General features: G+C 47.9%; 2 protein-coding genes and 1 long non-coding RNA gene across 14 annotated transcripts in view; 2 read left to right on the top strand and 1 right to left on the bottom strand.

The window, feature by feature from the left end:
• Positions 1-935, top strand: part of MAP3K4 (mitogen-activated protein kinase kinase kinase 4) — a 154,248-nt gene extending 153,313 nt beyond the window's left edge. For all 9 annotated transcript variants that reach the window (XM_082404517.1, XM_082404518.1, XM_082404519.1 and 6 more), the window contains one exon: positions 396-935. In XM_082404517.1, coding sequence (XP_082260643.1) covers positions 396-416 — 21 coding nt within the window. In that variant the 3' untranslated portion in view covers positions 417-935. The remainder of the gene's footprint in view (positions 1-395) is intronic.
• Positions 936-987: 52 nt separating this feature from the next.
• Positions 988-16,340, bottom strand: part of AGPAT4 (1-acylglycerol-3-phosphate O-acyltransferase 4) — a gene marked incomplete at its 5' end in the record, with an annotated part of 83,545 nt that continues 68,192 nt past the window's right edge. For 3 of the 4 annotated variants that reach the window (XM_082404631.1, XM_082404633.1, XM_082404632.1), the window contains 3 exons: positions 7,487-10,623; positions 12,565-12,763; positions 15,845-15,920. In XM_082404631.1, coding sequence (XP_082260757.1) covers positions 10,529-10,623; positions 12,565-12,763; positions 15,845-15,920 — 370 coding nt within the window. In that variant the 3' untranslated portion in view covers positions 7,487-10,528. Of the gene's footprint in view, positions 1,103-7,486; positions 10,624-12,564; positions 12,764-15,844; positions 15,921-16,340 lie in introns of those variants that run through there. The other variant, XR_014248125.1, reaches the window with a different exon arrangement.
• Positions 13,751-14,458, top strand: LOC309634533. The gene is made up of 2 exons (XR_014248188.1): positions 13,751-13,835; positions 14,105-14,458. It is a non-coding gene; the product is annotated as an uncharacterized lncRNA (long non-coding RNA).

The raw sequence follows: 16,340 nt of genomic DNA, 5'->3' as shown, positions 1-16,340 counted from the left end.
ACGTTTACAGGGTCCTGCAGAGGAGCTCCTGATACAGGAAAGGAAGATGCAAGAGAGGGGTCACATTATTCCTGGGTGAGTGAAATTAAGTAATCAATAGCTGGATTTGCTGCATAGATATTAGGGATTTGTAATTAAATAAAAACGTATTTATTCTTTATAAAGTATATAAGCAATTTTTATTGACTTGATATTGTACAAATACGTTCTTAAAAATGCTTTCAATAGTCAATTCGTAGAGCAGTAACTTAGCACTGACATTTCATTGCATTGATTACGCCTTTGCTCTGTGCCAGGCACGGTGCTGGGAGCTTCAAGATGCACTGATTATGACTTACCTATGAACCTTACATGTGGCATGAATAGGGTTCAGCTCTCTCCTGCCTTCCTCACAGGTTTGCACAGATGAAGAATGAAGCTGATCAGTCTGTGGCCTAGTAGTGTGTGTACTCGGAAAATTCTCGTAATCACTACTGTATGTAATATTTACATAAAGACTGTGCTGAGAAGCAGTATAAGCCTTTTTAACCTTCCAAGACTGAAGACTGCACAGGTGACAAGCGTCACTTCTCCTGCTGCTCCTGTTTGTTCGATGTGGCACGGGGCCCTCCTGAGTGATGGTGTCCACGAGGTAAAGAAGCTGCATGTTAAGTGCCATTACTACTGTACACGGACCATCGCCTCCGTCACCTCTGTTTCTCGGGTGACTGAGAACCGTGACATCAGTGTAGTATTTTTGACCTTTCTAGGTTCAAAAGCAGTTGTAGTGTTATCAGGCGTCCTGGGCCTTGTTAATTTCTTGTTTGTCGAGTGCACTGACTGTGAAACCTTACCTTTTGTTGTTGTTGGCAAGCCGCAGGTTTGTTATGCAAAAGGCTGATTAATGAAATTTAAGAAAAAGGTTCTTTTTTCAATAAATGGTTTATTTTAGGAAAGCTCAGTTATATTGTCTTTTAATGGTTATCAGCTTCAGAGCCAACACATTATCTGATACAGAGGTCTGTCCTTGTCACTCATGTGTTCCTCAACAGAAGGGGTACAATCAAGTGTGCTGAAGGTGGGCGCTGGGTTAGGAGTTCCTTCAGGGTCTAGAATCTCCTCACTGCAAAGGGAAAGACATAAATGAAACAACACTAAGGATGTAAGAGGCCCTTTTAAATCTTTGTATATTAACTGCAAGTTTATAACAGATAAAAGTTGAAGCCTTGTTATCACATGTTGGGGGCTCAGTTTATTTTCATATTAAGATGTATAGGAACTGGGTCAATGTAAATACTGCTGAATAATCTCTTGACAAGAAAGCATCTTTTTCAGAATGTAAATATTTCAGCAGTTAGTTTTCTAAAATAGCCCAAATTATATGTCATTGATGGTGTTCTTTTATTTCTTTCTGCTATTAAATTTTTTTTAAAGATTGACCTTAAAGCTTCCTGAAATCTTTTTAGAAGATATCTGACTCATTCCTTACACGTAGCAGCTGACTCTGGACAAGTCATTGCTCAAGCAGGTTCTGTATTCACCTTCCCTCCAGGGTAGTAGATCCCCTTGCATAGAAATTAATGTCCTTGAGAAAGCTGGCATCACGGAAGGATTTGTACAGACACTTAGAATTTTTTTTTTCAGTTTTTTAAAATAGCTTTTTGAGGTATAATTTACCAATATGTAATATTTAAAGTATACAGTTCAATGATTTTTAGGATAGTTATATAGTGTACAGCCATCATCATAATCCACCTTAGAACAATTCCATTACCCCAAAAAGGAAGCTCATGTCCATTTGCAGTCACTCCTCACCCCTACCCCCAGCCTTAGGCAGCCACTAAGCCACTTACTGTCTCTATAGATTTGCCTGTTCTGGACATTTAATATAATGGTCTTTTGTGTCTGGCTTCTTTCACTTAGTATGATAATTCTAAGGTTTATGCTTGTTACAGCATTGTGTTAATTCTTCATTCCTTTTTATTGCTGAATATTATTCCACTGTATGAATATGCCACACGATTTAGTTATTCATTTACTACTTCCACTTTTTGGTTATTATGAATGATGCTGCTCTGAACACTTGCATACAAGTCTTTGTGTGGACCTATATTTTCCTTTCTCTTGAGAGTGGAACTGCTGGCTCATATGGTAAATCCATGTTCAATTTTTTAACAAACTGTCAAACTGCTTCCAAAGTGGCTGCGTTGTCTTAATTCCCAACCAGCAACGCAAGAGAGTTCTAGCTTCTCCATACCTTTGCCAACACTTGATATTGTCTTTCTTTTTGTAATAGCCATTCTAGTAGATGTCAAGTGTTATCTCATTGTGGTTTTGATCTGCATTTCTCTGACCATGGTGAGCATTTCTTGTGCTTGTTAGCCATTCATATATCTTCTTTGGTGAAGTGTCTATATGAATCTTTTGCCCATTTTTATATTGGGTTATTTGTCTTCTTATTGAGTTGTGAGAGATTTTTATATATTCTGGATACAAGTCCTTTACCAGATATTTGATTTGCAAACGTTTTATTTCCCCCCAGTCTGTGGCTTGTCTTTTCACATTTTTAATGGTTTCTTCTGAAGTACAGAAGTTTTAAATTTTGAAGTCTGGTTTATCAACTTGTTCTTTATTGCATGTGCTCTTGATACCCTATCTAAGAAATCATGACTTGACTCAAGATCATGAAGATTTACACCTATATTTTCTTCTAAGAGTTTTATAGTTTTAGCTCTCATATTTAGGTCTATCATCTATTTTTAGTTAATGTTTGTGTATCACATCAGATAAGGGTCCATGTTCATACTTTTGCATGTTGATATTTATTAGACCCAGCATTCATTTGTTGAAAAGACTGTTCTTTCTCCATTGAATTGTTTTGGCATCCTTGTTGAAATCAGTTGACTGTAAATCTAGGGCTTTATTTCTGGACTCTCACTTCTGTTCCATTGATCTATATGGCTGTCTTATGTAGAACCACACTGCCTTGACTAACGTAGCTTTATAGGAAGTTTTGAAGTTGGGAAGTGTGAGTTCTTCAACTTGGTTCTGCTTTTTCAAGACTGTTTTGGCTATTCTGGGTCATTTGTATTTCCCTATGTACTTTAGGATCAGCTTGTCAATTTCTGTTCTCCTCCCAACCCCCACCAAAAAAAAAAAATCAGCTGGGATTTTGATAGATTGCACTGAAAATACAGAACCATGTGGGGAGTATTGTTATCTTAACAATATTACGTTTCCCAATTCATGAACAGGATAGCTCTCCATTTATCTGGATCTTTAATTTCTCTCAGCAGCGCTTTGTAATTCAGTGTACAACTCTTGAACTTTTTAAGTCTGTTTCTAAGTATTTTACTCTTTTCATGCTATTGTGAATGAAAGTATTTTCTGAATTTCTTTTCAGATTGTTCATTGCTAGTATATCAGTACAGTTGATTTTTGTATATTGGTCTTTTATCCCATGGCCTTGCTGAACTTGCTTAATTGCTCTAGTAGTTGTTTTGTAGACTCCATAGAATTCTCTACATATAAAATCATGTCATCCAAGAATAAAGACAGTGTTTCTTCTTCCTTTACAATCTGGATGCCTTATATATTTTTTCTTGACTAACTGCACTGGCTAGATCCTCTGTCCAGTGCAATGTTGAATAGCACTGGTGAGAATAACATTCTTGTCATGATTTTGACCTTAGGTGGCAACATTTATTCTTTTAATTTATGGTGTTAGTTGTGGGGTTTTGGTAAATGCCCTTTATCAGGTTGAAGATGTTTCCTTCTTTTCCTGGTTTACTGAGAGTTTTTATCATGACTAGATGTTTGATTTTGTCAAATGTTCTTTCTGCATCTATTGAGATGATCAGATGATTTTTGTGCTTTATTAATATGGTATACTACATCAGTTGATTTTTGGATATTAAACCAACCTTGCATTCCTGGGATACATCCTAGTTGATCATTCTTTATAATCCCGTCTGTGTATTGCTATTGCAATTTGTAATGTTTTGTTGAGGACTTTTGCCTCTGTATTACATGAGGGATATTGCTGTGTAGTTTTCTTTTCTTGTGATTGTCTGGCTTTGGTATCAGGATAATGCTGGCCTCATACAATGAGTCGGGAAGTTTTCCTCCTCTTAGAGATTGTGAAGAACTGGTATTATTTACCATACTTCTTTAAATGGTAGAATTCACTAGTGAAACCAACTGTGCCTGGGTTTCTCTTTGTGGGAATTAATTAATAATTCAGTAATACTTTTAAGTTCTGTAAGGTTGGTAGTGATGTCTACTTTTTTATTCCTGAGTTTAGTATTTATGTTTTCTTACTCAGATCTTTTCAAAGAATCAATTCTTGTTTCATTAATATTCTTTATTGTTTTTCTGGGTTCCATTTCATTTTTTTCCCTCACACTAATCTTTATTATTTCCTTCTTTCTGCATGCTTTGGGTTTAATTTGCCTTTTGTTTCGTTTTGTTTCGTTTCTTAAGATAGAAGATGGTGAAGGTAAAAATTATTGTAAAAATAATCCACAAGACCATTTCCTTTTATATATATTGTTTACAAATAGAGCATATATCTTGAACATATTGTAAGGATAGTTTCTCAGTAAGTTAAAAAAATGTAATGTAAAAGCAGGGGGTAGATTTTCTTTTTTATTCTAAAATAGCAGCCTCAACTACTGACATTATATTCTCTAGAGTGAGGTCAGCAAACCTTTTCTGTAAAGGGCCAGAGACTGAATATTCTTGGCTTTGCAGGCTATAGGATCTTGGTTGCAACTCCTCAACCCTGCTGATGTAGCATAAAAGCAGCCATAGCAACACGTACATGACTAGATGTGGCTGTGTTCCAATAAAACTTTATTTACAAAACAAGCAGCACGTGGGTCTTAGTTTGCTTCATGCTGCTCTAGATCACTAAGCAAAATTAAGAAACATCATTTTCCTAGGCCAGTAGAACTTATACTAAAGAGTATTAGCTTTCAAAGGCCATGTGTAATGCTACCTTATTCATATGTCTATATATACTGCCATGAAAAGGTGAATTATTCACTCATCAGGTCAAAACTGAGGTCGGGTGGCTGTGAGCTAACAAGGCTGGCTCCTGTGCGCTTATACAAAGGTGCTGAAGGCAGCTCCAAGAGGAGTCTGAGCTGGCTGCTCAACAGTGCACGTCTGCTTACACAAGGGCAGCTCTGTCCCTTGAAGCATGCCTTTTTATCCCCTAGTAAGTGGAGGATCGCGTATTTTTCTAAAATCAGTGAGCTTGTTCCTCCCAGCGTGTTGAAGCTTATTAGTTGCAATGTCTAAAGTCACTGCCTTGCAAATCACTCATTTCATGGCGTGATAGAAACTTCTGTGCTACTTGGAATGTTTCACCCTCCCTGTAGCCCAACAGCCTCTTAAATTCCCAGCCTCATCCTGATTTAACATCAAAAGGGTCACCAGTCTTCTACTCTGGGATGGGTCCTCTAGTCACATGCTCCAGCAGCCTGCCATTTCATCACATCACTTTTTTTCTTCTTGAGTCAACTATTATAAATTCTAGAGGCACGGCTCTTTTCATATATTAGGTGATTTTTTTCTTATCCATTTAAATCATTCCTGTTTGAGAGTGACTTCTTCCTAACACATGTGCAGCTTCAGTGGTTTCCTACCCACCTTCCAAAGGAAATTATTATCATTCATCAACCCTAACTTTTTGTTCGTACTGCTTTACCTCCTTAAAATTCAAAAGAACATAGATGCCAGAAATTTCAAAACTCTTTAGTCACTCCAACATGTGAAACAAGACTGTATAAAAAATATATTAAAGGTAAAAATTGTATGAGTCTCGCTCAGTGAAAAGCTTCACCAGTACAGCCCCAGGAGATACTTTCTAGATACTGAGAAGATCTAAGTAAGGGCTTACTGTTGTTTTTTTAATCAATTCATAACCTTAATATTCAAATAGGACAAGGGTGCAGGGGCTGAGGAATGCCTGCTTTGGAAATGCTTATCCTTCACTGGAGAAACGCTTTGCTTTTTTCACAGGTAACTGAAGTTCAGAGTGTTGACCAATTTTACTTTGGCCTAATTGTGCTTGAGAAAGATTTTTATTTTTACTTTAGGAAAGGGAGTCAAAAGAAGACAATTGAAATTCAGTTATTAAAGCCTCTAAATCAGTGTCCCTTCATGACTGCTCCCTGTGACCCTGTGTGAGGGGCCCAGGAGCCCACCCTGCCCCCGCGGAGGTCACACTCTGAGGAGACATACACTAGCTATTGAGGTGAGGTTCTGATATTCTGCTCTTTCTGACCAAAATAATGGTAATTTCCAACAGCTGAATGTCATAAACAGATACAGTTGGTGGCAAATGCTGTGAATGGTCTCAGATGTCACAGATCAAGAGAACCAGGAGTACGTGCTTAGTTGCCTCCTGTCAGGTGTCTGCCCGGTGCTTTGGATGCCAGTGTAGCAGCACAGGAAGCCTCGGGGCATCCGAAGTGCTTGGTTTTCATTTAAGTTTATTGGAAGCTCTGGAAATACTCAAAACCCAGGCCAGGGATGCAGGAGCGTGAGATGCAGCCTCCGAGAGCTCAGGGCACCCGCTCGTTCGTAGTTGCCGGGTCCGGCGCTGCGGCTCGGGTGACCCGGTGAGAGCCGAGCCCCTCAGCCTTCTGTAGGGGGTCGGGGTCGTTTCGGAGGGCAGAGGGACTGGCCCTGGGAAGACTGCTTGCTTGTTTGTTTGGAGAAAGACCGGCTGCCCGATCTGCAGCTCCTGGCAGCTCAGCCCCATCCCACCCACCGTAGAAGGAAGGCAGGGCCGGCGCGTCAGTGAACACATGCGTTGCAGCTTCTTTATCTTGTGCTCTGTAAACAGCGCGCTGGAATTGCACGGTTAAGGCGTTGGAAACACAGTTGCTGAAGGAGGTGACACTGAACAGGACAACCTGAGTGACGTGTCCCGGAGTAGACAGGAGGGTCACGCTGGTGGGTGCCCTTCCGAGCAGCTCTGGGGCAGCAGGGGCGGTACACGGCCAGCTGCAGGCACAGGCAGGCGCAGTCGTGGCCCGTGCTGCTTCCGTGGCAGGAAAGAGCGGCATTGGCAGCCCTCCTGTGTCGCCCAGCAGACGGGCGGTCGCCAGAGGGTTTGTTCTTCCCGCTCTAACCCGGCAACCCTGAGCAAAGCCTGACTAGCTAGCGCTTTAGACAGTGCTGGATGAAACCTCTTGTTTTGAACAGGCCCCTCCACGGATGCCTTCTCGCTTCTGTCCATGTTTACGAGTAAGTTCTTAAAGCCTCTGAAAGCCTAATCTGTTTGGCTTGGGGACCAGCCAGGGCACTGTTCCACTTCCCCAGGAGAGAAAGCGGAAACCAGTGGGGTCGGTCTGTGTCTGTCACATCAGCTATTTCTACGTTTTGGCTGCACAGTTACTGGATATTACATCTAAATCTCTGTCTTTCAGACCCACTTAGCATATGTTAGAAAAACACGTTCATCAGTAGCTACTTTTTTTTTTTTTTTTAACAAGGGTTTCTTTAGAGAATACAGCACTCAGGAGATATTCCAGTACGACTGTGTGATCCTAGGGAAAAGGCAAACTGTGGTCTCTCTACAAAATGTAAACAAGGTGGCCGACTAGCTCAGAACGTGCATCCGCTTTTCCTGCATGTCAGTCACAGAATCAGTCCACCTTCCTTAAACTCATCTCAAATGGTTGGTGTTTTTTAAATAAAGAAAGTCCCTTTATGGGCTTGGTTCCTAGAAGAAGTGCATTAAACAACTCCCTGCCTCAAAGCTGCAGGTCTCGGACATGGCCCTTAACACCTGGGAGGACCCTGCACTGATCTCCAGTCTGCAGGAAACTTTGCATTTTTCTCTTCCACATTGGGTTTCAGAGCAGCCTCTGAGCAGGGCTGACCTAAGCCGCCATGGGATGGAGATGTCAGACAAGACAGGATGTGACGCTCGTACTTCATCCCGCACTGCTCGGGGACGGAGAGCTGGCTTCACATCCACAGGTTTTTAATTCTTAGAAAAGTAAACGCCCTGGGAACCAGCACCGTTCTCTGCTGAAGAGATTGTGGCATCGGCAAGACCTGGACAGGGTGAAGGGATTCGGGGAGGGGTGTTTGTCTCTGCCGTTACGGTAACGGGCAAGAGGAACACCGTGTCCCTGTACCGCCAAACAAAATGTTTTTTCATGGAGGAGCCGAACAACTGAAACGCCGTTAGGATCTCTCCCCGGCAGCCCACGCTCTCTGGTTTCCTAAGGAGAATGTTTTGCCCACCTTCCTCCGACCTGGACCCTTAGGTCTGCACTGGTGAGCAGCTTTGTTTGTTTGCTTGTTATGTTTTGTGTTTGGTCCCAGAGCCAATTCCGGTTAAATGTCTATGGGTCCCTTTTATGTTCCAGGCAGAAGGAGTGGTATGTGTTATTAGAACTTAGATTACTGCTGTTGAATGGGAAGACGACACTGAGAAAAAGGACACATTTTTGGACACTCCAAGGTAATTTCTGAGCATTTTTGAGAAGTAGCAGCGTGGAGGCAACTTTCTAAGCTTTCCCCCTTATTTATTTAATGCTTTAGGAGTCTTAAAATGTGATCACATATACTGCTTCATTTCACCCTGGAGACAACTCAAGAGGTAGGTGTTATCATCCCCATTTTACAGTTGGGAAAACAGAGGTAAAATGGCTCGCACAAGGTCTTACAGGGACTTAGCTGCAGGGTTCCATAAGGGTGAACCTTGTAGCTCGGAGCACGGCCAGTGCTTCTGACTGCTCTACTCTGTCTTCTCCCACGGAGCTAGGAGACCCCAGGGTAGAACGGCCCAGGTGTGAGCCGACACGCGGGAACACGGGTGCACACCTGAGGCGCTTATCCCCGGGCTGCTGCCCACAGACCTCTGCTCTTGAGGGGAGGCGGCGTTTGGAACTGGCACGTGGCCTTATGCACGTGGCCTTAGGCAGGGCCGGAAAGGCCCCACCCTGCCCTCGGGGACTCCAGTAAGAGTCCACTCACCCCAGCCTCACCGACACTCTCTTCCCACAACTACGCCAGGATGTTCCCCTTTTCACTTCTGCTGATTTGTATCATTGGTCCCGTAAGCAGAGAGCTTCTCTTAAACCCTCTCGTAACTGCACTTGTGCTTAGTAAGCACTCAGTGACTAAAAGCAAATGTGGGACATGATTCGGACTAGAATAAGCCTTTAAATAGTATCTGGCCAACTTTTATATGGGACCGTTCATCCCTTCTTACATAATCGCAGCAAAATAGGAGGTAAGTACCGGGTGGCATGGGGCAGTCCAGGGAGAAAGGCTTCTCCAGCTCAGCGCACGTACCCATCAGGCCCACCCAGTGCTGCGGCGTCTTGGCCTGAGATCCCATGGTGTCTGGTATCTAATTGTTCTCCTCCGGAAATATTACTGCTTTTCTTTGTTCTGGTTTTGCATCTGGCGTCTGTTGACTGGCAGCAGTTTGCCGAAATCCTGCACGTGGACCATTACTCCAAAGACGGTCCTAGGTGCCAAGGAGCAGAGAGCTCTTCCGCGTCGTGGCAGTCTGGGCTTCCAGAAGGAAAGCAAAAGCCCAGGGGGACCACGTACCACAATGTGTGCTCAGCCTGACCCTGCTCAGAGGAGCTCCTGGGCTTCGGCGTGGTCCTCTGTTAAAGTGAGCCTGCATTTGTTTGGGGACCAATTTCTGCTTGCTACCGAGATGAGGAGAGGTTGTAAAGTCATGTCTCAAATCGCTGCAGAACGCCCAGGCTTTATTTTAATGTTCAGCGTCAAGATGCGGGTCTTCAGGAAGTTGGGCACATCTTCAAGACTTAGGCCAGAGACTCCACTGCAGGGAGACTGGGGAACCAGAGCCGCCTCCCAGGGGCCCCGTCACCGTGTCCCGCGGACACGGCTCAGCTAGCCTCCTGGCCTGCCGTCTCCACGCAGACACTCGCAGGCTCCTGCGTTTGCAAACCCACCTCCTCTAGCCACCCCGGCCCACGGGCCCTCTTCCCCCCAGACCCCTCCTTGTGAGCACCCTCCAGAGCACCGTGGTCCAGAGTCCAAAACGCAAGGCAGGGACTGAATGGAAGGAGGGCGCAGGCTGTGTGAGAACACACCACAGAGGAGCCAAACACTTTAATTTTTTTTTTTTTGGAGGCATAATTTAGTCATCTTACCTAAAGTGACTTTCACTCTGTGGCAATCCAGGGTTACAGAAAACTCAGCACCAAAGGATGGAAGGGAACTCCCCCAGTGTTCCCCACTTCTGCCCTCCCCCTGCACCTCAAGTACCCTCTGAATGATCACACTCACCCGCACCTCATTCTCACTCACACGTGTTCTTTCTCATCGCACATACGCACGCTCACACAGACTCACACGGAAAGAAGGAGAACCGAAGCCCACTAAAGCACGGGGGGAAAGGATTTAAGCACATCTTCCTCCCCATCTGGCGCTGAGGCCATGCAGGGGCTCACCCAGCTGCACCACTGGGTCCCTCCGAGGACGATGGCGGCGTCCACCAGTCCTGCAAGGCCCCCTCTGGATGGCGGTGCGTCCTGGCTCAGCTGCTGTGTTTCAGTTTGCTGTCCATGTTGCCGTAGGCGGAGCCCTTGTCAATTTCTGTGACGCCAATCATCCATCGGACCCCCACGGAAGCTGCAGAAACAGGAAGGGCAGGTTAGGAGACGCCCGCAGGGATGCCGCTGTGACTTGCCCGACGGGAACCAAAGAAGGGAGCTTTGTAAACCTCAAGCATCAGCTGAGAGCTGGCTGACTTGGGTGCACTTCACAGTCCCTGCCTCAGTTAGCCTTGAGCATGGGCGCCGGGGTCTAACTGGACTAGGAGACATTAAAACAGAGCAAGGCTGTTCTGGTGGCAAGTTTTAATCCTTCGGCCCTGGAGGTGAACAGAGCGTGGTGAGCCGTACCCCGCTGCACCCGGGGGCTTGCACAATTCCTCTTCTCCCTGTGCCCATCCCTAAGGCAAAGAGGATTCTTTGGTGAACTCAGTGCAGTAACTTACAAGCACCCTTCCGCAAGGCTTAATGAAGGACATACCAGGCCCTGGACAGTGCAGCAGCTCAAATTCCCGTTTAGCGCCCAGCATGTCCCAACATTGCTTTTGGTGCAAGTTTCAGAGCAGCAGACAAGCAAAGTCCCTGCCTGCCTTTTCTCCGACAGCGGGATTTGGCCCGAACAGAGAAAGTGTAGGACGCACACCAGAGCCCGGTTTAACCACTAGGAGGCTGGAAAACACAGTCTAGAGCACAGAAGCTGCAGTTTAAGCACTCTCTCTGGAGACGACAGACACGGTGAGCTCCTCGGGCGCAGGGACCACATCTATCTCAATCACCTTGGTGTGCCCAGCACCGAACACGGGGCCTGGCAACAGTCTGTTTACAGTATGCATGTAAAAGTGAATAGATGGGGAGAGGCTGAAACCTTCAAGTCGTGATGCTCATGTTTACAGAGCGTTAGTATCGTGTCTGTGAACTGTCAAGACCAGGGAGCTGACTGGGATGGAGAGTCCGCCCTGCGTATGAGGCTCGTGGAGCCCATGGGTCAGCTACAGTGGGCTGCCTTCAGCCTGGGGCCAACTCCAAACAGGCTGGGACATGAGCCCCTGCCCCAGCATTAGAACTTCTGTGCAGTGGAGTTGATGACATTGTGGAGAGTGAACCTCGGACTCCAGTGCAGAAAGGCTTCGTGAGAGGACCAAGACACAGAGTAATTCCGGGCAAAGCGTAGCAAGGCTCGGGCTCACGGGTGATGAGGTCTTGGGGAGACAGCAGTCAGTTCCTCCAAAGCTGGAGACGCCCCGTGTCTCCCAGGGAGAGTGCTGGGCCTCTGCTCACCCCACACCCGGGCAGCCCTCCCCAGCCGTCATCTGCAAGGAGCCCCAGCTTCCTGCAGAGGGCGTGGTCTGCGCCTTCGCCTTCCTGCTAGTGCAGGCAGAAAGGCTGGGTCCAACCTCCATCCCCATCCCACTGGGGGCCTGGCCACCACAGCTCCCCCGGACACCCGGCCAGCCAAGCTGCACACTGGCCGTGTACAGTGCTAACTGGCTGCCCCACTTCAAGAACAAGTGGCAGTGCCCAGGGAAGCTTGAGGCTGTGGAGGAACGTCAGTCGTTTGAAACCACATACGGGTCAAATAAAGCCCCTAGGGACGAGTGAAAAGACTGAGCTACCCAACATCTCCACTCAGTGCAGGTGGCAACCGAGGAGACGCACCCACACTTACTTCCCCAAAAAGGCCTGCACCCACTTTGAATAGCAAAGAGCCTTTGTCAGTTCCTGCTAGGACCCAGGAAATAGTTTTCTTGCTGATGAGCAGAGCCCGGGGAGGACGGAGCTCGCCCCTGGTCCCTGGTCCCTGGTCCCTGGTCCCTGGCGGGGCTTGCAGGCGCAACGGGCGCATGCGCACGGGGAGGGGGCGCCCGGGCGGAAGCCCTCCAGGCTGGGGTTTCTGGGCCCGGCTCGAGCTTCTGCCTGTCGACCTGCGGGATCTGCAGCCGGGCCTTGTCCTCACAGGCAGCGCGGTGCCCTCCTCCTCCCTGGCCCTCCCGCAGATGCGCCCCGCTGGCCCCGAACTCACCCACGAAGAAGACGAGGACGAAGCTGGCCAGCGTCAGGGAGGAGCCGCTGCTGACCATGTTGACGAGGAAGCGGAAGAACGGGTAGAGCAGCAGCGAGGCCCAGAACAGCCAGTTGATGAGCGTCCAGGGCCGCCGCGGGGGCACCATGGGCGTCCCGGGGAAGGTGCCCGTGCGGGAGTACTCCTCCTGGAGGGCGTCCTGCGGGCAGAGGGCCGCCTGACCTCCCGCCCCCGGGCCCCCCACCCCTTCCCCGGCGCCTCGGCCCTCCCCGCGATGAGGTCGGGCGGCCCGCTGGGCCGGAACCTCCTGAACCCGGTAAACGGCCAAGGGGGGGGCGTCTCCCAGCTCGACTCAAATACACTAACATCCTCCCAGGGCCGACAGTGCGCTCGCCGAGCAAAGAGCATCTGCGGCCCTGCTTGGCTGGCTCACCCCGTCGTGGCCCAGTTCTCCAGGGAGCTGAGTTTTCCGGAAAACAAGCGTCCACACACCCAAACTTTATACCTTAAGTGATTAATTTTCCCTTTAACAACTTGACCTAGAGATGTCTAAAGTACTTGTCTTACTTGTCTTCTTTCCCAAGCAGGATGTACTAAATGATACGATTTTCTGACCACTCAAGGTCATGATTAAAATGAGTCCTCAAACGGCCGCTTTGGAAGGAGAGCCCCTGGCCCTTCCTGGGCACTTCAGGGGCTCTGCCCTGCGGCCCCTTCCCGGCTGCCCCTCCAGCCTGGCGGGTCTCAGGGAAATCACACGATCAAGCAATTGTAGGACAAGGTACCATGTGCGGGGTGCTCCCAGCCTCAAGAGGTGAGGGAGACACAGCCAGTCGGCCAAAGGGAGGACTTCCCAGGAAGTGACAGGGACGTGTGGATGCCCAGAGAGATGGCACCTAACCTGCCAAGGCCTCCCATTCAGCCTCCTGGCCAGAACTCAGGTGATTTTTCTCATCCCAGGCCTGATAACTAGGTAACTGGGGTGCGGTGGACTGGATATTTGCACCTGCCTCCCTGAATTCCTACACTGAAATCTTAACCCCCAAAGATGGTGGTATTAGGAGGAGGTGCCTTTGGGGGGGTAATTAGGTCATGATGGTGGAGCCCCCACGAATGGGATTAGTGCCCTTATAAAAGGGACCCCAGAGAGCTCTCTCAGCCCTCCCACCATGAGGACAGAGCAACATGGCAGGCTGGGACCAGAATCTGACTGACCATGCTGGCACCCTCGTCTCTGATTCCTGATCATCCAGCCTCCAGAAATGTCAGAAGTAAGTTTCTGTGGTTTATAAGCCACTATGCCTGTGGGTGGCACTTTGTTACAGAAGCCTGATTGGACTAAAACAGGAGGCGATACTTTTGTGCCTTAAAAAAAAACACCAGCTTCATTGGGGTGTCATTTACATACCATAAAATTCACCCATTTAAAAAATGGGCAAGTTTCCTTGAATTCTTTTCCTTAATAAATAGCCTTGATAGTGCTTTTCTATGGTAATGTTACAATGGGGAACTGAGGATGCTTTTTCTGTCTCGTTTCCAGTGAGAGATTTGCTAAGCCAAGATTTTTTATCTGTAACCTCTAACAAGAGGAAAAAGTACTCCCTTTTCTAGGAGTCAGCAGGATTCTGAACTTTGTATTCCCTCCAGAGTTTTCTTTTTCTCTGGTTTGATTAGAAAACTAAACCCCACCCAAGACCCCCCCACTGCTCCCCAGTGACGTGGTGGCCACTGTGACTCTTGGCAGCCTCGCGGGCTCCATCCCTGTGACTTTGTGACTTTGCCGGGTGGGACACAGGCGCCTGGCTCAGGGCCAGACGTCAGCTCCAGCAGCAGAATGTGTATGGCCTCTCTGGGCTGTGTTATTTCTTTTGTAATAAAGTCTGCCTGGCAGGGAGGGGACTTTGTTAATGATGCCTCCATTTTTTGGTCTCCACGTGTTATCATCCTGTGGCATGTTATACATTGGAACTAGGAACTGTATTTCCTAGAAAGAAACATCACCCCAAAAGTCTACAGGAGGAGAACCTGTTGACAGAGGACAAGTTCCACACTGTGTGCCGCTGCCACCAATGCACTGGGCAGGAGGGCACGGAGGCCGGGCGACCCACATGCAGCTAGATCGACCGGGCTTTCCCAGCGTTCAGCTCAGCACAATAAAATTTCTCTTATGACCCTGGGTAGAAAGGGAAGAAAAGGAGAGGAAAAAGAAAGGGGGGACAGGGACTTCCCTGGTGGCACAGTGCTTAAGAAGCCACCTGCCAATTCAGGGGACACGGGTTCGAGCCCTGGTCCCGGAAGATCCCACACGCCACAGAGCAACTAAGCCCGTGTGCCACAACTACTGAGTCTGCGCTCTAGAGCCCGCGAGCGACAACTACTAAGCCCACGTGCCGCAACTACTGAAGCCCGCGCCCCTAGAGCCCGTGCTCCGCAACAAGAGAAGCCACCGCAATGAGAAGCCCACGCACCGCAATGAAGAGTAGCCCCCGCTCGCCGCAACTAGAGAAAGCCCGCGCACAGCAACGAAGACCCAATGCAGCCAAAATATAAATAAATAAATAATAAGATTAAAAAAAAAAAAAAAGACGGGGGACAGAGAGAAAGGGCTGGCGCCTCTTTGTGTCAACAAATCCAGGCAGGGGGAGCCTTCTGGGAACAGCCCTTCCAGGCATCAGCCAGGGCTCAGGCCTGGGAGTGTGTTGTTTGAAGAGGACCGTGCCTTGGGGCCAAGCCCACCACTCTTCCAAGGAGTGTAAGTGTTACACTTTTCCCTCAGTGTAAGCGGAAATCCCACCACCAGCTTGAAAACCTAATTCCGATTCCTGAAGGAGTCAAACGCGGCCCAGGTGCACCCCTGTGGGCCTCCGTCCTGCTTACGCTGGTGATGTTTTAGAGACCAGACAGGCAACCACACTGTGGAACCAGAGCCATCATTGCCAAAGAGAGCACCCACACCCCGCAAGAATATTTTGCCTTCAGACCAGCGGCGGGAAAATGGACAAAGGGCTCTTGGGGCCATAACTTCCTCTTTTGTCCACTACACCCATGAAATAGTCTTCCATTCTTTCTGTGAAGGCCCCTTTAAAAACATTTTGTGACGTTTTTTCCCCCTGTCGCCAAGTAGCGTGTCGGCTCTGGGGTCATTAACATCCAGGGCGTGAGGTCTCGCCCAGTGGCAAAGGCTCACGCTCCACCATCAACTCCCGGAGGTCCCAAAGCACCACAGCTGCCGCTTGAAAAGGACCCCTAGCTGGTGCAGAGCCCACCCCGCAGCACCGACCTTCTCCTGGTAGAGCTTGTGCAGCCAGGCCGCGCACCTGTCCTCGTCTTCTGGGACTTCTCCTAAAGGGATCCGCCTGCCAAGCAGAGAGCAGCTAGCAAGGAGGAGGCCCATGCCGGGTGCCCCGAACACAGGTTCAAACTAACAATGCTTGCCATCCTTCGGCTTCTATTTAGGTAGTAGCCTAGGTAATGTGGAAGTGAGAGGGTAATTCAGTTGATTGAAAAGAGGGGAAATCCACATCAATATGGGGGGAAATACAGGCCCAAATGCAGTCACGGCCCACGAGGGAATGGCTCAGAGCCTGATTCAATGACTCAGACAGAGACCTGTCAAGGAGGACACCTGCCTCTCTGTGCTCCCTAGCTTGGAATATAACACATACGTGAGATGCTGCTGAAATGTTCTCCATTTGCTTCGAGGCCTCTTTGTAAATTACAGATGCTCTTATCTGTGTCTGTTTCTATGGAGTAGACACATCCTCCAAGAAAGGGGG

Source organism: Balaenoptera borealis, assembly GCF_965194805.1.
Source record: "Balaenoptera borealis genome assembly, chromosome: 9".
NCBI classification, from domain to species: domain Eukaryota; kingdom Metazoa; phylum Chordata; class Mammalia; order Artiodactyla; family Balaenopteridae; genus Balaenoptera; species Balaenoptera borealis.
This window is presented reverse-complemented; position numbering and strand designations above follow the sequence as displayed.